The sequence below is a fragment of the Hypanus sabinus genome, chromosome 12, assembly GCF_030144855.1.
Source record: "Hypanus sabinus isolate sHypSab1 chromosome 12, sHypSab1.hap1, whole genome shotgun sequence".
NCBI lineage: Eukaryota > Metazoa > Chordata > Chondrichthyes > Myliobatiformes > Dasyatidae > Hypanus > Hypanus sabinus.
Genome location: NC_082717.1, coordinates 87476874 through 87502214, shown reverse-complemented (window position 1 = coordinate 87502214; position 25341 = coordinate 87476874). Strand labels below are relative to the sequence as shown.

Sequence of the window (25341 nt, the reverse complement as noted above, 5' to 3'; positions counted from 1 at the left end):
TGATAAGTCTCCAGGGCTGGACGTGATATACCCCAGGTTGTTGTGGGAAGTGAGAGAAGAGATTGTTGGAGCAGTTGCTATGATCTTTGAATCCTCTTTGACTGCAGGGGAGGTGCTGGAGGATTAGAGAATGGCAAATGTAGTTCCCTTGTTTAAAAAAGGTAATAGGGAGAATCTTGGGAACTATAGACCAGTGAGTCTTACATCGGTGGTCTGTAAACTATTGGAAAGGATTCTTAAGGATAGAATCTACGAGCATTTGGAGAAGTACAGTCTACTCAAAGATAGTCAACATGGCTTTGTGAAGGGAAGGTCATGTCTCACAAGCCTAATTGAGCTTGTTGAAGAGGTAACAAAAGAAATTGATGAGGGTAGGGCAGTAGATGTGGTCTACATGGATTTTAGCAAGGCATTTGACAAGGTCCCCGACGGGAGACTCATCCAGAAAGTCATGAGGCATGGGATCAGTGGAACCTTGGCTGTTTGGATAAAAAATTGGCTTACAGGAAGGAAGTAGAGGGTATTAGTGGAAGGAAAGTATTCTGTCTGGAGGTCGGTGACTAGTGGAGTACCACAATGATCCGTTCTGGGACCCGTGCTCTTTGTGATTTTTATAAATGACCTGGATGAAGAGGTGGAAGGATGGGTGAGAAGTTTGCAGATGACACAAAGATTGGAGGAGTTGTGGATGGAGCTGTAGGTTATTGAAGGCTACAAGAAGATATAGATAGGATGAAAGAAAAATAGGGGGTTACAGGGTAGTGTGGGTTTAGTACTTTTTTAAAGGAATATCTGGGTCGTCACAACATTGAGGGCTGAAGGGCCGGTACTGTGCTATAGTATTCTAGTGTTCTACTGTACATTTAAAATGGTAGGGGAACTCACAACCCTCTGCACTAATCCCAACCTTACCACCAAACATGCAGATAAGTGGGGTGCTATATTAGTCTGGCAGACTGACCTCTACCTTGCTGAGGTCAACGGCATCTCTCAGACACCTCCTCTTACTTACCCCTCGAACAGGAATCCACTAAGGAGCACCAGGCCATAGTCTCCCACAGCATCACTGAGCTTATCAACTCTGGAGATCCACTGCCACCAACCTCATCATTCCCTCACCCCGCACTTCCTGTTTCTACGTCCTCCCCAAGGTCCATAAACCTGACTGTCCAGGTAGACCCATTGCTTCTGCCCCTCTGAACTTATATCTGCATACCCCTACTCTGTTCTTATCCCACCCTGGTTCAGTCCCTTCCTACCTACATCTGTGACACTTCAAAAACTCTTAATCTTTTCAACGTCTTTAAATTCCCTGGCCCCAATCATCCCATTTTCACTATCTATGTCCAGTTCCTTTACACTTCCATTCCCCATCAGGAGGGCCTTAAAGCTCTCCACTTCTTTCTGGATACAGACCCAAACAGTTCCCCTCCACCACCACTCTCCTCTATCTGGCAAAACTGGTCTTTACCCTCAATAATTACTCCTTTTGGCTCCTCCCACTTCCTTCAAACCAAAGGTGTAGCCATGGGCACTCACATGGGTCCCCCGCTATGCCTGCCTTTTTATTCGCTACGTGGAATAGTCCATGTTCCAAGCCTACACTGGTATCACTCCCCAACTCTTCCTATACTACATCGACAACTACATTGATACTGCTTCCTGCACCAAAACAGAGCTTGTCGATTTCATCAACTTTGCCTCCGATTTCCACCCTGCTCTCAAATTTACTTGGTTTATTTCTGGCACCACTCTCCCCTTTCTCGATCTCTCTGTCTCCACCTCTGCAGACAGTCTATCTTCTGGTATCTTTTATAAACCCCCTGACTCTCACAGATATTGGGACTATACATCTTCTCACCCTGTCACTTGTAAAAATGCCATCCCCTTCTCTCAGTTCCTCAGTGTCCACCGCATCTGCTCTCAGAATGAGTTATTTTTATTCCAGACCAACTGAGATCTACTCCTCTTCAAAGAAAGGGTCTTCCCTTCCTCCACCATCAACGCTGCCCTCACCCACATCTCTTCCATTTTGCACATATCTGCCCTCACCTCCCAGTGCCACACCGGGGATAGAGTTCCTTTTGACCTCACCTACCACCCTACCAAACTCTGCGTCCAGCACATAATTCTTTGTAACTTCCATCATCTCCAGGGGATCCCACCAGCAAGAACATCTTTCACTCCCCTCCGCTTTCCACTTCCTGTAGGAATTGCTCCCTACATGACTCCCTTGTCTATTCACCCCTCCAGACTGATCTCCGTCCTGGTACTTACCCCTGCAAGCGGAACAAGTGCCACACCTGCCCCTACACCTCCTCCCTAGTTACCATTCAAGGTCCCAAACAGCCCTTCCAGGTGAGTTGATACTTTGGCTGGGAATCTGTTTGGGTCATTTACTGTGTCCAGTGCTCCCGATGTGGCCTTCTGTATATTGGTGAGACCCAAAGTAGATTGGGAGACCACTTCATCGAGTGTATTCACTCCATCCACCACAAAAAGTGGGATTTCCAGTTGGCCATCCGTTTCAATTCTACTTCCCATTCCCATTCCCATTCCAATATGTCAGTCCATGACTTCCTCTGCTGCCACAATGAGGTCACACTCTGGTTGGAGGACCAACACCGTCTGGGTAGCCTCCAACCTAATGGCATGAACATTAATTTCTTGAACTTCTAGTAAATGCCTCTCTCCCCCCACTTCAGCATTCCTCATCCATTTCCCTCTCTCACCTTAACTCCTTACCTGCCCTATCATTTGGTGCTCCTCCCCCTTCCCTTTCTTTCATGGCCTTCTACCCTCTCCTATCAGATTCCCCTTCACCAGCCTTTTATCTCTTTCACCAATCGACTTCCCAGCTCTTCACTTCACCTCCTTCCCCTCTGCAGGTTTCACCCATCACTTGCCACCTTCCTCCCCACCCCTCACCTTTTTAGTCTGACTTCTTCCCCCTTCCTTTCTGGTCCTGATGAACGGTCTTGGCCTGCAATATTGACTGTTTTCTCTTTTTCAAAGATGCTGTCTGGCCTGCTGAGTTCCTCCAGCATTGTGTGTGTGTTGCTTTCGATTTCCAGCACCTGCAAATTTTCTTGTGTTTTAATGGAGGTGAAGTGCAACGGTGAGGCCTCACTTGCAGTATTGTGATGAGTCTTGGGCCCCTTATCTTAGAAAGGATGTGCGAAAACTGATTCAAAGGAGGCTCACGAAAATGATTCCAGGAATGAATGGGTTGGCCTGTATTCACTAGAATTCAGAAGAATGAGGAATGATGTCATTGAAACCTATTGAATGGTGAAAACATTGATAGAGTGGACATGGAGAGGATGTTTTCTGTGGTGGGAGAGTTTAAGACCAGAGAACACAGCCTCAGAATAGAGGGGCATCCGTTTAGAACGGGGATGAGGAGAAATTTCTTCAGCCACAGAGTGGAGGATCTGTGGAATTCTTTGCCACAGGCAGCTGTGGAGGCCAATTCTTTATATATATTTAAGGCAGAGGTTGATAGATTCTTGTTTGGTCAGGGCAGGAAGGGATACGGGGAGAAGGCAGGAGATTGGGGCTGAGAGAAAAACTGGATCAGCCATGATGAGATGGTGGAGCAGACTAGATGGGCCAAATGGCCTTTTTCTGCTCCTATGTCTTAAGGTCTTATCAAGTCAAGTCAAGTCAAGTTGTTTTTTATTGTCACTTCGACCATAAATTGCCGGTACAGTACGCAGTAAAAACGAAACAATGTTCCTCCAGGACCCTGCTGCTGCATGAAACAACATAAAAACTACACTAGACTATGTAAAACAACACAGAAACTCTACTAGACTACAGACCTACACAGGACTACATAAAGACAGTGCAGGGCAGTACAATACTGTAATTAACTAATAAACAAAACAAGACACAGTGCAGGACAAATTTCAATATAATAATAAATGATGTAGATGTCAGTCTAGACTCTGAGTATTGAGGAGTCTGATAGCTTGGGGGAAGAAACTGTTACATAGTCTGGTTGTGAGATCCCGAATGCTTCGGTGCCTTTTCCCTGATGGCAGGAGGGAGAAGAGTTTGTATGAGGGTGCGTGGGGTCCTTCATAATGCTGTTTGCTTTGCGGATGCAGCGTGTAGTGTAAATGTCTGTAATGGTGGGAAGAGAGACCCTGATGATCTTCTCAGCTGACCTCACCCGCTGCAGGGTCTTGCGATCTGAGATGGTGCAATTTCCGAACCAGGCAGTGATGCAGCTGCTCAGGGTGCTCTCAATACAACCCCTGCAGAATGTGATGAGGATGGGGGGTGGGAGATGGACTTTCCTCAGCCTTCGCAGAAAGTAGAGACGCTGCTGGGCTTTCTTTGCTATGGAGCTGGTGTTGAGGGACCAGGTGAGATTCTCCGTCAGGTGAACACCAAGAAATTTGGTGCTCTTTACAATCTCTACCGAGGAGCTGTCGATGTTCAGTGGGGAGTGGTTGCTTCGTGCCCTCCTGAAGTCAACAACCATCTCTTTTGTTTTGTTCACATTCAGAGACAGGTTGTTGGCTCTGCACCAGTCCATTAGCTGCTGCACCTCCTCTCTGTAAGCTGACTCGTCGTTCTTGCTGATGAGACCCACCACGGTCGTGTCATTGGCGAACTTGCTGATGTGGTTCGAGCTGTGTGTTGCATCACAGTTGTGGGTCAGCAGAGTGAACAGCAGTGGACTGAGCACACAGCCCTAGGGAGCCCCTGTTCTCAGTGTGATGGTGTTGGAGATGCTGCTCCCGATCCGTCCTGACTGAGGACTCCCAGTCAGGAAGTCTAGGATCCAGTTTTTGTCCAGGTGGAGGGTGGTGGTGATGGCATCGTCTGTTGAGCAGTTGGGACAGTGAGGGGGGTAGCAGGGTCTTGATATGCCTCATGACGAGCCTCTCAAAACACTTCATGATGATGGATGTGAGTGCAACGGGACGGTAGTCATTTTGGCAGGACACTGAAGACTTCTTCGGCACGGGGATGATGGTGGCGGCCTTGAAGCATGTTGGAACGGTGGTGCTGCTCGGGGAGATGTTGAAGATGTCAGTGAGGATATCTGCTAGCTGGTCTGCACATCCTCTGAGCACTCTACCAGGGATGTTGTCTGGTCCAGCAGCCTTCCGTGGTTTGACCCTGCACAGGGTTCTTCTCACATTGGCCACGGAGAGAGACAGCACCTGGTCATTCGCAGGACGGGTGGACTTCCTCGCCGCCACGTCATTTTCAGCCTCAAACCGGGCGTAGAAGTTGTTCAGCACATCTGGGAGGGAGGCATCACCCACACAGTCAGGTGATGTTGTCTTGTAATTGGTGATGTCCTGGATGCCCTTCCACATGCGCCGTGTGTCGCCGCTGTCCTGGAAGTAACTGTGGATTAGCTGGGCATGTGCATGCTTTGCCCCTCTGATGGCCCGGGACAGTTTGGCCCTTGCTGTTGTTAGAGCTGCCTTGTCGCCTGCTCTGAAGGCGGAGTCGCGGGACCTCAGCAGCGCACGCACCTCTGCGGTCATCCACAGCTTCTGGTTGGCACGTATAGTGATGGTCTTGGACAGAGTAACATCATCAATGCACTTGCTGATGTAGCTGGTCACTGATGCTGTGTACTCCTCTAAGTTGGTAGAGTCTCCATCAGTTGCAGCCTCCCTGAACGTGTGCCAGTCAGTGTGCTCAAAGCAGATTGAAGAGCAGAGATGGCTCCTGCTGGCCAGGTTTTCAGCGGCTTCTGAACTGGTCTGGAGCGCCTGGCGAGCGGTCTGTATGCTGGGATTAGCGTAACAGAGATGTGGACAAGTAATAAGGAGAAATGAAATAAGGAGGAGGGCTCATATTTCAAATGACTGGAATTGAAATCACAGATGCAATAATGTGGATAAATAATTTCACACAGTAAGTTTTATGTTCAGGAATTCACTAAAGAAAGGATGGAGGAAGCAGATTCAATAATCATGCAAAAGGAAATTAAATAGATAATTGAAGGGCAAGATATTGCAGAGCAGTGGGAAAGCGGCAGAGGAGTAGGAGTATTAGAACGGATGCTCACAAGATGTCCCCAGTGGCTACCATTGTTTTATGTTCTTTTTCACATGTCAAGAAAGATTTGTCTTCTGATCTCCATATGGCTCAGAGCTGAACAGGGGTTACACACACAAAATGCTGGTGGATTTCAGCAGATCAGGCAGCATCCATGGAAATAAACGTTTTGGACCAAGGCCTTTCATCGGGATTGGAAAGGAAGGGGGAAGAAGCTGCAACAAGTAGGTGGTGGGGGGGGGGGGGAGAAGGAGGAGGTCAAGGTAGAAAGTGATAGGTGAAGACAGGTGGGTGGGGGAGGGGTGATTAAGCAATCTGGAAGGTGGTAGGTGGAAAAGGCAAACGGCTGGAGAATAGGGAATCTGATAGGAGAGGAGAGTGGACCACGGAAGAATGGGAAGGGGGGGGGGCACCAGGGAGGAGGTGATAGGCAGGTGAGAAGAAGAGGTAAGAGGGCACATGGGGAAATACAGAAGAGGAGAAGGGAGAGGAAAAGTGTTCTGGAAGTTGAAGAAATGGATGTTCATGCCATCAGGTTGGAGGCCACATGGACAAAATATAAGATACTGCATAAGTATTTTGTTTCAACCTTTATCTTGTTAAACACAAAGAGTGTATTTTACCTAAGTCACAGCTCAGTTAGAACTGATGATAATGTTTTAATCGGACCATAATCTGTTTATTATCGAACAGAGTACATTACTCTCACCTTAAAGTCGAAAAGGCTATTTTATTTAAATCCCTTTTGAGTTAATACTCAAGAAAACATATACTTAAATAAAAGATCGAATCTCTCCATGAGGTGATTTTATCTAATGAGAACTAATTAATATTGAATAAGTATTTTATTTTAAATTTAATTTTAAATAATGAAATGTGTATTTAAACTCTAATGTAATTCCACTAGGCCCTCTGTTGGTTAGGGCTGACCATGGATAGCTGTTCGTGTCACAGTTGATATACAAGTCAGGATGCCAGGCAGGGCAGTTAGATATGGAGAGCGGTCTGTTGCCCGTCAAGCAGGAGCCCCTCTCCACACAGCTGACAAAACCAAAGTTTGGCACCAGCAGCATCGCAGGAGTTACTAGTCAGTGTTGAACTCAATGTGGGACTGCTTTAGAGACTCTAACTGTGGACTTTTCCTCAGGGTTTACTCCCAAAGCCTTCCTCGTGATGGAAGATGGTGGAGATTTGAGATCAGTTTTCCTTCTCCTAGATGAGCTGCCAACCACGGTTGATGAGCCATATCTGCCTGAAGAACCTGGTTTTGAGGCGCCAGTAACCTCCTTTTGTTCCTTCTCCTGTCAGTAGAACTGGTTCTGCCGGGCTTAGTAACCGAACCACAGGTGAAGGTCAGGAACTGGATGTGGTAATCAGAAGTTCTTTGAGGGGACGCCATTGGGAGCTTGTCCCCATTAATTCCCACTCCCCATTCACCCCAGCCCAGCTACAACACCCTTAGGAACCAGGTTCTAGTACAGACTAGATAATGTCATTACAATCCAAATCAGATTGGTCCTTGACACTTGACGTGAAATTTGTTGCTTTGCAGCAGCAGTTCGTGCAAAGACATACTATTTCCAGAAAGCACAATAAATAAACAAGGAAAGGTAGCAAGTTGGTATAGATGGCTCTTGGATTGTTCGTATATCTAATGACTGAGTGGAAGAAGCTACTTGTGAATCAATCTCTTCCTGATGCTGGAACAGGTTGAGTACCCCTTCTACAAAACGCTGGGGGCCAGAGGTGTTTCGGATTTTGGATTTTGAATACATAATTGGATAGCTTGGGATCACCATCATATTTGTCTCTGAATTTATGTGCTATGGGTAGGCAGGCTTTGTTCAATCCACATATGTACTTAAAAGTACAAATTGTTACAAACCATTAATATAATTAAAATATGATGTGTGCAGGGTAACAAAAGCACTCAGCGGCATTGGGAGAATTTCTGAATCATAACGGCAGGCTTTCAGTCTCCATCTGTGATGGCGGGTTTTGATTAAAAGATTACAGTGTTCGTATATTACTGTTTTTAGGTTTTATGTGAGGCATAAAATCAACCGGAATTGTATACTTGCTCTGATGCTAGATTTTCATCAGCAAAATACTTAAAAAATTTAATGCTATGCCTTTTCTTCAATTTCTTCAAGCAGCCTGCTGAATATTCACAAATATCTTTAGTATTAAGTTCGTCATGATAGATTTTTGCTTGTTTCATGATCAATATTCCATTAAATGGCATATGCTCACTCTGATGCTGATGATATATATGACTGCATTCTTCATTTTTCACTTTACGCAGTGTTTTTCTATTTTCCATTAATTTCTGTTCACCTTTCAGAACTGCCTGTGGTGCACAGAGACCTGCACATCACCTGGGAACCTTCCCTGTGTCTTGTGGAGTTTTCCATTCGAGATGGCATGTTAGCACTCAAAACAAAAATGGATTTCCGAGGCTTTCGGATTTTGGAAATTTGGGTAAGGTGTACTCAATCTTGATGCACCATCAATAACTCTCAGAGATGTGAGGCGAGATATAGGCTTTTATTGGCTGGAAGAAAGAACAAGCAGCAATTGACCACCACACTACATCCTGGAGACTGAGGCCAGCAGTCAGCGGGGGTGGGGGGGGGGGCATGTCCAGACAGCTATATGTAGTTTACCACAAATCTATAAAGAGATAAAAGTATATCTAGGCTAGTGAGGGTCCTTAGTGATATTCGGTGTTTACATTCCCCCCAGCGCTAATGCTAAGGAGGCGCTCTGTGAACTGTACGGGGCTATTAGCGAACTGCAGAACGCACACCCTGATGGTCTGTTTATTGTCGCCGGTGATTTTAACCACGCGAACCTTGAGTCAGTGCTCCCCAAATTCCATCAGTATGTGGACTTTGCAATGAGGGGGAGAACGTGTTGGACCTGGTTTACACAAACAACCCCAATGTGTACCGGGCAGAGCCCCGCCCCACCTCGGATACTCAGACCACATCTCTGTTATGCTAATCCCAGCATACAGACCGCTCGCCAGGTGCTCCAGACCAGTTTAGAAGCCGGTGAAAACCTGGCCAGCAGGAGCCATCTCTGCTCTTCAATCTGCTTTGAGCACACTGACTGGCACATGTTCAGGGAGGCTGCAACCGATGGAGACTCTACCAACTTAGAGGAGTACACAGCATCAGTGGCCAGCTACATCAGTAAGTGCATTGATGATGTTACTCTGTCCAAGACCATCACTATACGTGCCAACCAGAAGCCATGGATGACCGCAGAGGTGCCTGCACTGCTGAGGTCCCGCGACTCCGCCTTCAGAGCAGGCGACAAGGCAGCTCTAACAACAGCAAGGGCCAAACTGTCCCGAGCCATCAGAGGGGCAAAGCATGCACATGCCCAGCTGATCCACAGTTACTTCCAGGACAGCGGCGACACGCGGCGCATGTGGAAGGGCATCCAGGATATCACCAATTACAAGACAACATCACCTGACTGTGTGGGTGATGCGTCCCTCCCAGATGCGCTGAACAACTTCTACGCCCGGTTTGAGGCTGAAAATGACGTGGTGGTGAGGAAGTCCACCCATCCTGCGAATGACCAGGTGCGGTGTCTCTGCGTGGCCGACGTGAGAAGAACCCTGTGCAGGGTCAACCCACGGATGGCTGCTGGACCAGACAACATCCCTGTGAGTGCTCAGAGGATGTGCAGACCAGCTAGCAGATGTTCTCACTGACATCTTCAACATCTCCCCGAGCAGCGCCACCGTTCCAACATGCTTCAAGGCCGCCACCATCGTCCCCGTGTCAAAGAAGTCTTCAGTGTCCTGCCAAAATGACTACCGTCCCATTGCACTCACATCCATCATCATGAAGTGTTTCGAGAGGCTCGTCATGAGGCATATCAAAACACTGCTGCCCCCCTCACTGGACCCCCTGCAGTTCGTGTATTATCCCAACTGCTCAACAGATGACGCCATTGCCACCACCGTCCACCTGGCCTTAACCCACCTGGACAAAAAAGACACATACGTTCGGATGCTGTTCATAGACTTTAGTTCAGCATTCAACACAATCATCCCTCAGAAACTGATTGGAAAGCTGAGCCTACTGGGCCTGAACACCTCCCTCTGCAACTGGATCCTAGACTTCCTGACTGGGAGATCTCAGTCAGTCCGGATCGGGAGCAGCACCTCCAACACCATCACACTGAACACAGGGGCTCCCCAGGGTTGCGTGCTCAGTCCACTGCTGTTCACTCAGCTGACCCACAACTGTGCTGCAACACACAGCTTGAACCACATCATCAAGTTTGCCGATGACACGACCGTGGTGGGTCTCATCAGCAAGAACGACGAGTCAGCTTACAGAGAGGAGCTGCAGCGGCTAACAGACTGGTACAGAGCCAACAACCTGTCTCTTAATGTGAACTAAACCAAAGAGATGGTTGTTGACTTCAGGAAGGCACGGAGCGACCACTCCCCGCTGAACATTGACGGCTCCTCGGTAGAGATAATTAAGAGCACCAAATTTCTTGGTGTTCACCTGATGGAGAATCTCACCTGGTCCCTCAACACCAGCTCCATAGCAAAGAAAGCCCAGCAGCATCTCTACTTTCTGCGAAGGCTGAGGAAAGTCCATCTCCCACCCCCCCATCCTCATCACATTCTACAGAGGTTGTATTGAGAGCATCCTGAGCAGCTGCATCACTGCCTGGTTCAGAAGTTGTACCATCTCGGAATTGCAAGACCCTGCAGTGGGTAGTGAGGTCAGCTGAGAATATCACTGGGGTCTCTCTTCCCACCATTACGGACATTTACACTACACGCTGCATCCGCAAAGGAAACAGCATTATGAAGGACTCCATGCACCCCTCATACAATCTCTTCTCCCTCCTGCCGTCTGGGAAAAGGCTCCGAAGCATTCGGGCTGTCATGGCCAGACTACGTAACAGTTTCTTCCCCCCAATCCATCAGACTCAATACCCAGAGCCTGATCTGACACCTTGTCCTATTGTCATGTTTATTATTTATTGTAATGCCTGTGCTGTTTTTGTGCACTTTATGCAGTCCTGGGTAGGTCTGTAGTCTAGTGTAGTTGTCTGTGTTTTTTTTTCTCTGTGTTGTTTTTTACGTAGTTCAGTCTAGTTTTTTGGACTGTGTCATGTAACATCATGGTCCTGGAAAACGTTGTCTCATTTTTACTATGTACTAGGTGAGGAGGGTTGTGCCTGTGATGGAGCTGGCTGGGTCTACAATAGGCTGATACCTGAAAGTATTTTACTTGAACTTTATTTGTTATTATTGATGAGTTAGTTTTTTTAAAGATTGTCACCTGGTTTCTATCTAGCCTTAATGTATCAAGAAGGGTATTTCACTTATATCTTAATCTAAAGGGTTTATATTATTAGAATAGAAGAGGCATGCATCATAGAGAGCATTCTCACATCAGCCATTAGTGTCTGGTTTAGAGCAGCATCTTCTCACACTGTACGGAAACTACAGTGAAACTCTCAGGTCACTGGCTGCCGACCACCGTCGCTGCCGGACCTGTATGTGCCCAGGACAAAGAAGTGGGCAGGCTGAATCATGTGGGCACCACCCGTCCTGCAAACTGCTCTTTCCTGAAGATCCTTTCTGGAAAGCACTTTCCAGCTATTAAAACAAAACTTCCCAATGTCTTAAGTTTCTTCCCCCAGGCAGTTAATTTGATGAACTGCTCTAGCTTGCCCCACCCCCACTATCTATGACTTCAGTCACTGCATTGTAAACACTGTCACTTTTACAGTGCTGCTCACAATGTAAATACATGCTGGTATTTATGTATTTAGGCACATTCTATTTCACATGCCTCTAAATCTATTTTTATATAAATCTTCATTCTTTTAATTGTTGAATGACACTGTCTTTTGTTGCATCTGGTTCCCTGACCACTACAGTAAATTCCTAACCCATGGAAAGCAAATCCCTGAATACTTGAACTCAGTGTGCAATGCCTTTGGTGAAGGACTGATGCTGTTAACAGCCGCAAGGCATCTATTCCTGTCATGATAATAGCAGCACTTAAATTTGATACGCTGGCATTTCAATCTTTAAAAAAAACAATGACTCCCAAAGGTTTGGGAGCAGCATAGGCTCTGTCAGTCTTGATTGCTACATTTGGAACACCGATATTTCTCAGCCAATATACTGAATCATTTTTATCGATCCAGAACACAGTATCATTTATTTCATTTTATTTTTCCATGCGTTTGTGTGATTAACAGACTATTCATTTTAAAACGGATTCCTGCCTCATAAAAGCTGCTTGACCCTAATGTAGTTGTACATGGCAGGGACAAAAGAGATTGCTCTACTATGAGCTAGGTGAGACTAGATGGGCCAAATGCCTCGTTCTCTGTTATAACCACTCTGTAATCCGATGATAGCCATTCTTGGTCTTTGGAGTGAACCTAGTCTGTGTTTAAACCCACCAATCCTTTCAGTATCACCTCACATCCATGGCTTTGACTTGAACAGGAGGTTATTTACGAGGCAGGCTAGGCAGTTTCATTTTCTCAGTCTCACATAAGGAGTTTCTTTACCTCCTACATTACTGAAAGTGCTGCTACACCTTTGACTGATGAGAAAAATCAATCCCTCTTTAAACAGAGTCTCCGGACAATCACTCTCCTCTCTGGCAAGGAGATTTAACAGCCGGCCATGGGACTGGTTGGTGGTGTCACAGGGATAATGAGTACATTTCTAACTGACTGTAGGAGTGTTAGGGCAGGATATTCAATATGCTGCAGGAACTCAGCAGGTCAGGCAGTGTCTGTGGAAAGGAATAAAAAAATTTGTTGTTTTGGGCCAAGACCCTTAAGTGATACCTCCTGGTATCTAGCATCTGAAGAATCTCTTGTTAAGGCAGGGATGTAATGTGAAGTTTGATGGTTGTTATTACAGAATGGCTCCTTAGGACTAGCACACTGCTCCTGTACCATTATCTACTTAAAAATTAACATTTGCTAATAAATTTATGTGACTCTGATCTGTAATGATGGGTCCAATATATTCCTGAGTTGTGCACTCAGAACTACGCACTGTACCGCAAATTACAGCTAAATCGCCACATAAAGGCAGCACCAGGGATGTTTGTGCAATGGTGGAGAGTGTGAATAAGTTTATTAATTTATTCCATCCAATTAGCTTTTCCAATAACTAGCCTATTATTCAGAAGAATAAATCCCAGCTGAATGATCAACACACATTCAAGAAACTCTCAGGATCAGAGCAGGTCAGAGTGAGATTAATGATCAATTACAGTAACAAATCTCAGACGCATAAACTATATGGAGGCGCGTTTATTTTTAAATACTTTCTTTATAGATTCATAAATCTTTAAATCAATATACCGATTGCTGGTCCCAATGAATGACTTTGGGCGATGATTCTTGTGGAGTATTGAGAATTCTTCCTATCCACGGGTTTGATGGACACCTGTCAGAATGGCCAAATGACCATCGCAAATGGATTCTAGCTACAGTCTAACTCTCTGTATGCTGTAACTATTCCTTCTTCATGAAAACAAAGCATATAAAAAGGTTTCGTTTAAGGAATGAAGCAAACCCTATCCACAAATAATTAGAAGATATATACAGTAACTTTGCCAGTTTCTATTTACATTTATATGTATATCAATGGGAAAATTCAGTGTGCAATTCAATCAATACACATCCAGTTATACATGCAAACAGAACTTAAACCATTAACACAAGAGATTCTGCCAATGCTAGAAATCCAGAGCAACACACACAAATTGCTGAAGGAACTCAGCAGGTCAGACAACTTCTAAGTTAAACTTAAACCATTGTTTTAGTAACAGGGCATTCATTAATCGTTAAGTTTGAATAAAGAGGCATTTTGCTGCTTTTGCATCGTCTGCATGCTTGGCTTTCAGAAAGCGTGGCAAGTGGCTGAACCAATATGTCAAACTTGTCTCTCAATCGAGTTTCACATCACTTCAGTGCCGCAGGAGCATCGTCCATCCTGGATTTGATCAGATTTTCACACTGAATTCCAGAAATAGTGGCATTAAGGTCAGTACTGAAGAGCTGGCCCTCCCTATGCCCCGTGGTGAGAAATAGTGAATGCTGTTGGCACTCTGAGGAATTCTGCGAAGTGCAAGCAGAACTCTGGAATATCAGGCACTCTGATGCAGATCAATGCAGGAGGCAAAACCAACAGCAGGGGTAAGGCATAGTAAAGCAAAGCCTTCCACTTCTGGTCCCAGGCTCTCGGAGAGATGTGGCAGGTGCGACCACCGGTGTGGTTAGTATCAGCTTACCCCCATGAAAAGCAGATGCAGCTTCCTTGTCATTTTAATGGATCATAGACACGAACAGAATGTGTAATGTGATCAGCTAATTTGGACACTACAAGTTCCAAAAGCAGAAGTGAGATGATTAACAGAGAGCTGAAAGATGAATACTGATCGCAGGGAGAATTCCGCATTGTTCAGAATACTGCATTGGGATTTATTACCTGATGGGAAATGTCTCAGATGGAAATGTCACACCTGGTTTCTCCAGGTGTGGATCAGTCCCCCAGCAATATATTGGGTGTGTCAAACCGCATGTGGATCAAGACCTCTGGTCGACTAAACCAAAGTTTTGCTCACTGGAAATAATTGCTTGGTGATAGATTAACAAGATAAGGTTGGACCATGTCAAGAAACATGTTAGGAAACAATTGAAGGGAAGGGAATTGGTTGGGGAACAGAGTGGGAAGTAGGGAGAAGAGAAGTTACAAGATGATTGGCAAACTGTTGGTGCTTAAAGCACAAGGGCCAAGTTCTGATGAAGGACCCTTTTGACCATTACTTATTCAAAACAACTGATTACCAAATGATGCCCAGCCTCAACTTCCTGGCATGGTTAGGAAGTGGTGAATTACTATGCAAACAGTCTGGTGATGTTATTACCATTAATAGTGTGAAACTCCAAAGTCAGTGGAAGCTAACTGCTATGAGAGAACATAAGTCACAAGTGATATTGCTAATATGAAAGAAATTTTGTTATGCTTTTGAATCAATGTGGCAAGAGAAGGAATAACAATTCATCCACTGTGTCTTCTTTGACATTCTTTTGATTCCTAGCTCAGCATTCCCTGCAAAGTGGGAATGGGTGGGACAGCAAATTTTTGGGATGTGAGTGGAATCCCAGAAGAGGCAGCAGTTACCACACTTGGAATATAGTGAGCAGTTTTAGGCCCCTTATGTAAGAAAAGTTGTGCTGGCATTGGAGATGGTCCAGAGAAGGTTTATGAGAATGATCCTGGGAACAAAAGGGTTAATCTATGAGTTGCATTTGATGGTTCTGGGCCTATACTTGCTAGAGTTTAGAAGAATGATTGAAACCTACTGAACATTGAGAGGCCTGGATAGAGTGGATGTGGAGAGGATGTTTCCTTCAGTGGGAGAGTCTAGGACAAAGGGATGCAGCCTCAGAATAGAAGGACGTCCCTTTAGAACAGAGTTGAGGAGGAATTTCTTTAACATGAGGGTGGTGATTCTGTGGAATTCATTGCCACACATGGCTATGGAGACCAAGTCACTGAGTATATTTAAAATGGAGATTGAAAGGTTCTTGGTTAGTATGGATGACAAAGGTTACAGGAAGAATGGCATTGAGAGGGATAATAAAACATTCATAATGGGATGGAGGAGGAGATTTAACGGGTCAGAAGGCCTATGCCATTTGGTCTTCTGGCCTCATGCTTTCCGACTCTGCTGGAAGCCAATACTCCACATGAATCTATCTGGGGCTCCAGATAACCTGAAGCCACAGGAGGCTTTCAGGAGGGAATGCTCGGGCAAAACAGGAATCACTTCTTGACCTCACTCCACCTTGTAATGTTGCAATTATTTGCCCCTTGTCCTGGACCACCGTGAAGAGGAATGTTAGGAAACTAAGTCATCGGTTGGATTCAGCCAAAGGTCAAGTGCCTTAGCTGAAGATACGATGGGAGAAGATGCTTTGTTTGGACACTCGGGACCGTGTGCTCTGGCCCTTTTGAATTGTTCTGTGGGTCCAGGTGCAGCTGATACCTCCAGTTGGTTTCTCACTCATGGGGCGTGGTGGCTGTGCATGTCTGGAAGGATTTCACATGGGGTCATCAGTCAAGATGAATGCCTTATGCTGTACTCAGACAACAGGTCAGTGGCCGGAGAGTCCATTGCAGGTTTTGCTGATCCCTGTAGAGTGGCCAAACCTTGTTCCATCCCAGTGGAAGGGAGGACAGTCTAATTGATTGGGAACACGCTCTGTGTGTTGCTGGCTGGCTTTGGTAGACCCACAGCAGGTCCAGGGGGAGGAACGGAATTTGAAGACCACCTATGTGTGGGTTCTACTGCTTGCCACAGAGATGGGTGGTGTAGAGGACTGCAGGGGCCTCTGATTATGTCCACTCTGTTCCAAGGAACAGAGTGCTAGGCTGCCCACTGACCAGTTTCGCTGTGAAATTAACAAGAGGCCTTAGAGTGGGCAGCGTCTCGGTTCAGCCAATGAAAAGGCCGAGCGAAGAAGCAGATGGAGTGACAAAAGGCTGCAGACGCTGGAAATCTGAAATAAAAAACAGACCAGCAGCAAATACTCATCGTCTGTGAGAAGGGAGAACAGGTTGCAGGCAGCTGCATTCCAACAAAAGTTTGTGGACTTGAAAGGTGGAATCGGCTTCTCTCCCCACGGTCGCCGCTCGACTTGCTGAACATTCCAGGCGATTTCTGTTTCTGCTTGAGTCGGGGTGAGTGGAGAACAGATTCCAGGGCCACTGTAACCCCTGTGAGAGCTGCACCTTGCTAACTTAATGCAGTTCCGTACTCCATGGCATTTAAGTCACTGCATGGCACACTTTGGAGAAAGCACGCCCATCTCCCCCTTAGCTGCGCTGATTGATGCTTCTTAGTGAGGTCAACGCTCTGCTGTCTCCTCCCTCTGCTGCTGTGTACCGATATGATTAATTGCTGAATGAACACACTGAGGGATTTTGCGATGGACGGATCGTTCCGCTGGCCACATCTGAGACAGTCAGCTTGCCAATCTCAGTGCAGCCTTTCCACGGACCACTGACTTCAGATGTTGTTTCCCACCACCCCCCCCAGCAGCGGAGAGCTCTGCTGGCCAGCACCCTACAAATGGTTGTTCTTCGACAGGTAGGCGATCAGTGCCACGGCCACGCCCACGTAAATGCCAGTTCCAATGGTGATGGAGAGGACAGCCAGGAAGAGGGCACGCTTGGAACTGGAGCTCGCGTGGTGATAGTCGCCCTTTGCCACCCCCTTGTTGGTCTGCAATAGAATCAAGAGAAAAGAAAACAGCTCAGTGAGAAATGGCAAGCTTCTGAAAAAGCTGAGCTTTCTTTGCAAGAGGATTCAGTGCCCTGATTGAGGAAGGCCAGGGTGCCACCCGGCCTTCCTGGGATGCCACTTTCCAGGAACCCTGTTCTTGTAATCATAGGGCCCTCTGTTCTACAACACTGACCCGCCCCACTCCCACCAAATCAACATGTAAAAACAGGTCCTTCGGGCCATCTGGTCCCTTCCAACCAAGATGCCCATCTCAGCTAGTCCCATTTGCCAGTGTTTGGCACGTATCCTTCCATCTTCCCTATCCATGCACCTGTCCACGTGTCTTTCAAATGTTGTTAATTTACATGATTCAACCAGTTCCTCTGGCAGTTTGTTCCATTTCCAGACCACCCTCTGGGTGAACAAGTTTCCCTTTAGTTTCCTATTAAATCTTTCCCCTCTAACCTTAAACGCAAGCCCTCGATTCCCCAACCCTGGAGGAGAAAAAGAGTATGTGTATCCACCCTAACTTTGCCTCTCATGAATTTGTACATCTCTATAAGATCACCCCCTCAGACTCCTACCTCCAATGCATAAAATTCTGCCCAGCCTCTTCCTCGAGTCCTGGCAACATCCTCGTAAATCTCCTCTGTATTCTTTCCGGTCTAACGGCACCATAACCAAAATTGAACACAATGCCCCAGTGTGGCTTCACCAACACCATGTACAACCTCACCATTTTATACTCGAAGCTCTGACTGATGAAGAGCAGTGCGACCACACCATCTACCCGTGACGCCACACTGGCAGCGCAGTGTATTTGTATTCCGAGGTCCCTCTGGTCCACAACACTCCCCAAGGCCTCCCCATTCTCTGTGAAAATTAACTTCCCAAAGTGCAACCCCTCACACTTACAAGGATTAAACTCCATTTGCCACTCTTTGACCCACTTACCCGTCTGATCGTTGATTCAGAAGGGCGAGGACTCCTTCAGACTTCCTGAGGAGTTTTACTTCCTATTGTCCAGAAGAAAAGGCAAATAACCCTCTTGGGGAGTGTTAGGAGCTGCCAAAACAGAAGGGCATTGACTGCAGGCAGTGGAAGTCCAAAGGTGGAAGGGCGTGGGTACCAGCTAGAGGTGAACATGGATCGAGGGAGAGACATAGTACTCAGGATCTCAAACCCTGCTGGGTTTTTCTGTCCTGGTTCTCCATGGCTGAGGCAGCAGGAGACCGAAGCATTCTAAAACTTGCAGCAGCTTCAGGGATTGCAAGGGAAGTTGGTGCAGTTTGCTCTTGTAAGAATGGGGTGGGTTGCATCGCTAGGTCTGAGGGAAGGATTTTACAATTTAGATCATCAATTGACTTGGTTTAAGAAATTTGACATGGATTGTGCAACATCGACATAAGACGTGGAACATTACAGCTCAGTACAGGCCATTTGACCCACTATGTCTTAACCTATTCTAAGAATAATCTAACCCTTCCCTCCTACATTTCTATCATTCATGAACCTATCGATGAGTTTCTTTAAAATCCCTGATGCATCAGAGTCTACCACCACACCTGGCTGGGTGTCCCACCACTCTAAAAACTCACCTCTGACATCCCCCAATATACTTTGCCTCCCTCCTATTAGCCATTTCCATCTGACTATCCTCTCGATCCAGACCTCTTATCATCTTGTACGCCTCTATCAAGTCACCTCTCATCCTTCTTTGCTCCGCAGAGAAAAGTCCTAACTTGCTCCAGCTATCCTCATAAAACATGCTCTTCAATCCAGTCAGCATCCTGGTAAATCTTCTCTGCACCCTCTCGAAAGCTTCCTCATCCTTTCTATAATGAGGTGACCATATTATTCCAGCTGTGGCCTGATCAGGGTTTTAAAGAGCTACGGCATTACATCACAGCTCTTGAACTCCAACCTCAAAATATTAAGTCCAAATGCCACATACGTTTCCCTAATAGCCCTAACAACTTGCGTAGCAACATTGATCTATCTATGGATGTGGACCCCAAGATCCCTTTGTTCTTCCACACTGCTACGAATCCTACCATTAACCCTGGATTTTGCCTTAAAATTTGACCTTCCAAAGTGAATCACTTCACACTTTTCTGGGATGGACTCCACCTACCACTTCTCAGCCCAGCTCTGCATCCTGTCAATATCCCACTGACAACTGCAACAAACCTGCACACCTCCACCAACCTTTGTGTCATCTGCAAATTTACCAACCCACCCTTCCACTTCCTCATCCAAATCGCAAGGAGCAGGGATCCCAGACCAGATCCCAGCGGAACATTACTGGACAATGATCTCCAGGCAGAATATTCTCCATTTACAACCACCCTCTACCTTCTGTGAGCAAACCAGTCCTGAACCCACACCGGCAGGTTTCCTTGGATTCAATACTTCCTGAATGAGCCCACCATGGGGAAACTTGTCAAACACTTTACTAAAATCCACATATACTACACCCACTGCTCAACCTACTTCAATGTGCTTCGTCACATCCTCAAAAAATTCAATAAGGCTCATGAGGCATGACCAGCTTCTCACAAAGCCATGCTGACGATCCCTAATCAGATAATGCTTCTCCAAATGCTTGAAAATCCCGATTCTTAAGAATTTTCTCCAATATTCTTCATCACTGAAGTAAGGCTCACTTTTCCATAATTCCTTATTAACTCCCTTGAACAAAGGACTAAAGTTTGCTACACTCCGATTTTCTGGTGCTATTCCTGTAACTTGGGGTACATCCCTTCCAGGGACCTACAGTATTGAGCAAATGTCTTGGGCATGTAAATATAGCTGGGGTGCCAAGATTTTTGCTTAGTATTTGTCAACGTGGAGCAGAGAATGGGTTTGCAAATGTGGAAGGAGCAAAGGATGTTGGGAATGGTGAGGGTGGAGTACCATGGGAGGGGTGTGGGACAGGTGCAGAGAAGGAGTGCTGGGGTAGCAAGGGGTGCAGACACACCCAGCCCTGAGACACCAGGCAAAGTCATTTAATTCCAAACAATTGGTTTTTTGGTCACTACAGAATATCTCTCTGATGCTTCCTGCTCCCTCCCCTCTCCGTTTCCCTTTTCCCAATCATTGTTCCCCTCTCCCTGCCCCATTCCCAATCTCAGTCCACAATAGAGACCCATATCAGAATCAGGCTTATCATCACTCACGTCATGAAATTAGTTTTTTTTTTGCAGCAGTACAGAGCAATACCTAACATTACTACAGTACCATGCAAAAATCTTAAGCCAAGACTTTTACACAGTATTGTATCTGTTATTAAAAAGTTCCAACGCATGCTTTATTAATATTGACATGTTCTAGCATATCATCCTAATTTACAATGTCCCGCAAACATCAAGTTCCCTCGCATAGGGGAATACTGACTTCCCTTACCTCCTCCGAGTCCAGGCACATTTCCTTTTCTATCCCTGGTCAGTCCAATCCTCACTCTGACCATCCTCATGTTCTTCATATACATGTAGAACACTTCAGTTGTTTCCTTAATCCTACTCACCAAGGCCCCCCTTCTAGCTCTCCTAAGTCATTTCTTCAGCTCCTTCGTGGCTACCTTGTAACTCTAGAGTCTCATCTGATTCTTGATTCCTAAACCTTAAGTATTTTTTCTTTCTCTTGAGTAGATGCTCCACATCTCTTGACATCCATGGTTCTTTCATCCTCCCATCCTTTCCCTGCCTCTGTGGGACAAACCTATCCAGAAATCCATGCAAATACTCCCGAAACATCCTCATATTTTCATTCCCTGAATACACCCGTTCCTGCTTTATGCTCTCAAACTCCTGCCTAAAAGCATCGTAATTCCCTTCCACCTATTAAATAATGTCTGATCCTATCCTTTTCCAAGAATATGGTAAAGGTCAGGGAGCTGTGGTCACTGGCTCTGAAACGCTCATGCATGAGAGGTCTGTCACCTGACCAGGTTCATTGCCTAGTACATGGTCTCTCCTCTAGTCCGGTTGTTCACATAAATTGTGTCAGCAATCCTTATTGGATACATCTAACAAGTTCAGCCCCATCTAAACCTTTTGTCATAAGGAGGTACCAATTGATTTTAGGGAGGTTCATCACCCATGCCACCAACGCTGCTATTGTTGCCCCTTTCCAAAATCTGCCTCTCAATCTGTTTCTCAGTGCCCCTGTTGCCATTGGAGGTCCTAGTAGGGTGATTGCTCACTCATTTCTGATTTCTGCCCACAATGAATCAGTAGACAATCCCTCCATGACACCCTCCCTTTCTACAACTGTGATACTATTCCTGATCAGCAATGCTGCTCCCACCCCTGCCCCCCACCCCCATTCCTTTTGAAACATCTAAACCCTGAATCATACAGCAGTCACTCCTGCCCTTGTGACAACCAAGTCATATTTATAACATCATAGAGAAGTACAGTATATAACCAGGCCCTACGGCCCACCTAAACTATGCTAAACCACTTAAACTGCTGACTCCCAACAACCTGTACTGGGACCATAGCCCTACATACCTTTGACATTCATGTACCCGTCCAAACTTCCCGTAAACCTTGAAATCAAGCTTGCATTTATATGAACCTCTGACTGAAGAAATTTCCCATTCTGTCCCTCTTAAGCTTTTCACCTTTCACACTTAACCCATGACTTCTGGTCATACACCCACCCATCCTCAGTGGAAAAAAAGCCTGCTTGCATTTACTCAATCTATACCTCTCATAATTTTGTGTAACTTTATCCAATCTCCTCACAATATTCTATGTTCTCATCAGGACACTGGAGCAGGGATCCAATCGCAGACCCAGTACTCTGCACACAGTGATATTAATTGAGTAACAAATCTCAAGGCACGAACCAAGTCGGCATCAAAGTTCAGGCAGCGATCCAAACATCCAGAGGAATCGGGAAACAGGCGGAGTCGATATTCAGACAGACAGAGTACAGATAGAAATGCTGGACAGGCTCAGAAAAATTCACTGGCACAATCTGGCAACAAACAGGTGAAAAGACGGGACTGAAATACACTGAGCAATAAACAGAGAGACAGATGATAGGTGGAGCACAATGAGACACAGGTGGCAGCAACACAGGTAATAATGAGAAGCAGATGAGAGATAGAGTACTCAGTGATATGGGGGCCGGAGTAGAGCAGGAACGGGGACAAGAGCACGTGGCAATACAAAACCACAGACTGACAGCTAGGGGGAATTACACAGAAAGACAGAGTTCAACTGGAGGTATTGACAGTTCTAAGGAATAAAGTCCTAAACCTATTCAATCTTTCCTTAGAACTCAGGTCCTTCAGACACAACAACATCCTTGTAAAGTTTCTCTGAACTCTTTCAGATTTATTCACATATTTCCGGTAGGTAGGTGACCAAAACCACACACAATTCTCCAAATTAGGCCTCACGAATGTCTTAAATAACACCAGCATAACATCTCATCTCCTGTACTCAGTGCTTCGATTTATGAAGGCCAATGTGTCAAAAGCTTTCTTTATGACCCTATCTATTTGTGATGGTTGTACTCCCAGATCACTTTGTCCTACCACACCTCTAAGTGCCTACCGTTCACTGTGTAAGACCTACCCTGGTTGGTCCTACTGAAGTGCAATATCTCCCACTTGCCTGCATTAAGTTCTATCTGCAATTTTTTAGCTCATTTTTCCAGCTAGTCCATATCCAACTGCAAGCCATGATAGCCTTCCTCGCTATCCAGTACACCTCTAATCTTAGTGTCATCTGCTTACTTGCCAATCCAGTTCACCACATTAACATCCAGGTTGTTGATATAGATGACAAACAACAATGGACCCAGCACCGATCCCTGCGGCACTCCACTAGTTACAGGCTTCCAGTCAGAGAGGCAACCATCTACTACCACTCTCTGTCTTCTCCCACAAAGCCGATGTCTAAACCAATTTACTACTTTATCTCGAATGCCGAGCGACTGAATCTTCTTGACCAACTCCCACGCGGAACCTTGTTGAATGACTTGCTAATGTCCATGCAGGCAACATCCACTGCCTTGTCTTCATCAACTTTCCTGGAAACATCCTCGAAAAACTCTATAAGATTGCTTAGACATGACCTATCATGCTGATTATCCTCAATCAGTCCATGTCTAACCAAATATTTATATATCCAGTCGCTCAGAATACCTTCCAATAACTTTCCCACTATTGATGTCTGGCTCACAGGCCTATAATTTCATGGTTTATATTTAGAGCCTTTCTTGAACAGTGGAACAACACCGGCTATCCTCCAATTCTCTGGCACCTCACCTGTCATTAAGGATGATTTAAGTATCTTTGCTAGGGCCCCGTCGATTTCTGCACTTGCCTCCTGCAGGATTCGAAGGAATACCTTGTCAGGCCCAGGGGATTTATCCACGCTAATTTGCCTCAGGATGCAAACACCTCCTCCTCTGTAATCCGTTCAGGGTCCATGAAACTGATGCTGCTTTGCCTCACTTCTATAGACTTTGGGTCTGTCTCCTGCGTAAATACAGCTGCAAAAACGTATTTAAGATCCCCCCATCTCTTTTCCTCCACACATGGATCACCATTCTGATCTTCCAGAGGATCAATTTTATCCCTTGTAATCCTTTTCTCTTAGCATATATCCCTTAGGATTCTCCTTCACCTTGTCTGCTAGAGCAACCTCATGCCTTCTCTTAGCTCTCCTGATTTCTTTGTTAAGTGTTCTCTTGCATTTCTTATTCTCCATAAGCATCCATTTGTTCCTACCTCCCAATACCTGCTATGCAGCTCCTTTTTTTCCTTTACCAGGACCTTAATATCTCTTTAAAACCAAGGTTCCCTACATCTGTTATTTTTACCTTTTTGTTCTAACAGGCATATACAAGCCTTGTACTCTCAAAATTTCACTTTTGGAGGCCTCTCACTTACCAAGTACACTTTTGCCAGAAAACAGCCTGTTCCAATCCACACTTGCCAGATCTTTCCTGATGCCACCAAAATTGCCCTTTCTCCAATTTAGAAGTCTCTGTAATGGACACAGTATCATATTTCCATGCACTAAGTCATGTTCTAAGTTCATCACCCTTGTTCCTGATACTTCTTGCATTAAAACCCACAGACCAGGCCTATCTTTTTGCATATTTAATTTGAAACTAATGGCATTATGATCACTAGATGCAAAGTGTTCCCCTCCACAGAATTCTGTCACCTTCCCTGTCTCATTCACTAATAGCAGATCAAATATCACACACTCTCTCATAGGGATTTCTACTTACTAATTAATGAAGTTTTCTTGGACACATTTGACAGACTCTGACTGATCTAGTCCTTTTACAGCATGGGAGTCCCAGTCAACCTTTTGCTTCCTGACTTTGTCTGAGGTCTTAACACCATTTGCCCCACAACCTCTCCGCTAACTGTTCTTGCACTCTGGTTCCTATCCCTCTGCAGCTCAAGTTTAAACCACACTGTGTAGCAGGTACAAACATTCCTGCTAGTGTACTAGTCCCCCTCCAATTCAGGTGCAAACCGCATCTCCTGTATAGGTCCCACCTTCCCTGGAAGAGAGCCCAATGATCCGAAAATCTTATGCCCTCCCTCCTACACCAACTTCTTTCCCACACATTAAACTGTATAATCTTCCTAGTAGTGGGCTCACTAACACTGGGCACGGGTAGCAATGCTGATATCATAAACCTGGATGTCCTTCTCTTTCACTTAGCACCTAACTTCTTGAACAAACATTGCAGAACCTCCTCAATCTTCCTACCCATGTTATCAGTACCCACATGGAGTACAACCTCTGGATGATCAGCCTCCCACTTAAGAATGCTGAGGACCTGGGAGGCAATGTACCATCCGGGCATCTTGTGTTCATCTACGGAGCCTCCTTTCTGTTCCCCTAACTAACGAATCCCCTATCACCACAACTCGCCTCTTCTTCCCCCTTCCCTTCTGAGTTGCAGAGTCAAACTCAGTGTCAAAGATGTGACTGCTGTGACATTTCTT

General features: G+C 45.7%; 1 protein-coding gene across 4 annotated transcripts in view; it reads right to left on the bottom strand.

Moving 5' to 3' along the window:
• Positions 1 to 25341, bottom strand: part of LOC132403095 (synapse differentiation-inducing gene protein 1-like) — a 137445-nt gene that overhangs the window by 51358 nt on the left and 60746 nt on the right. For 2 of the 4 annotated variants that reach the window (XM_059986377.1, XM_059986376.1), the window contains exon 4: positions 12337 to 17348. The exons of 1 other annotated variant lie outside the window; for it this stretch is intronic. In XM_059986377.1, coding sequence (XP_059842360.1) covers positions 17190 to 17348 — 159 coding nt within the window. In that variant the 3' untranslated portion in view covers positions 12337 to 17189. Of the gene's footprint in view, positions 1 to 12336; positions 17349 to 18302; positions 18414 to 25341 lie in introns of those variants that run through there. One more of the 4 variants, XM_059986378.1, reaches the window with a different exon arrangement.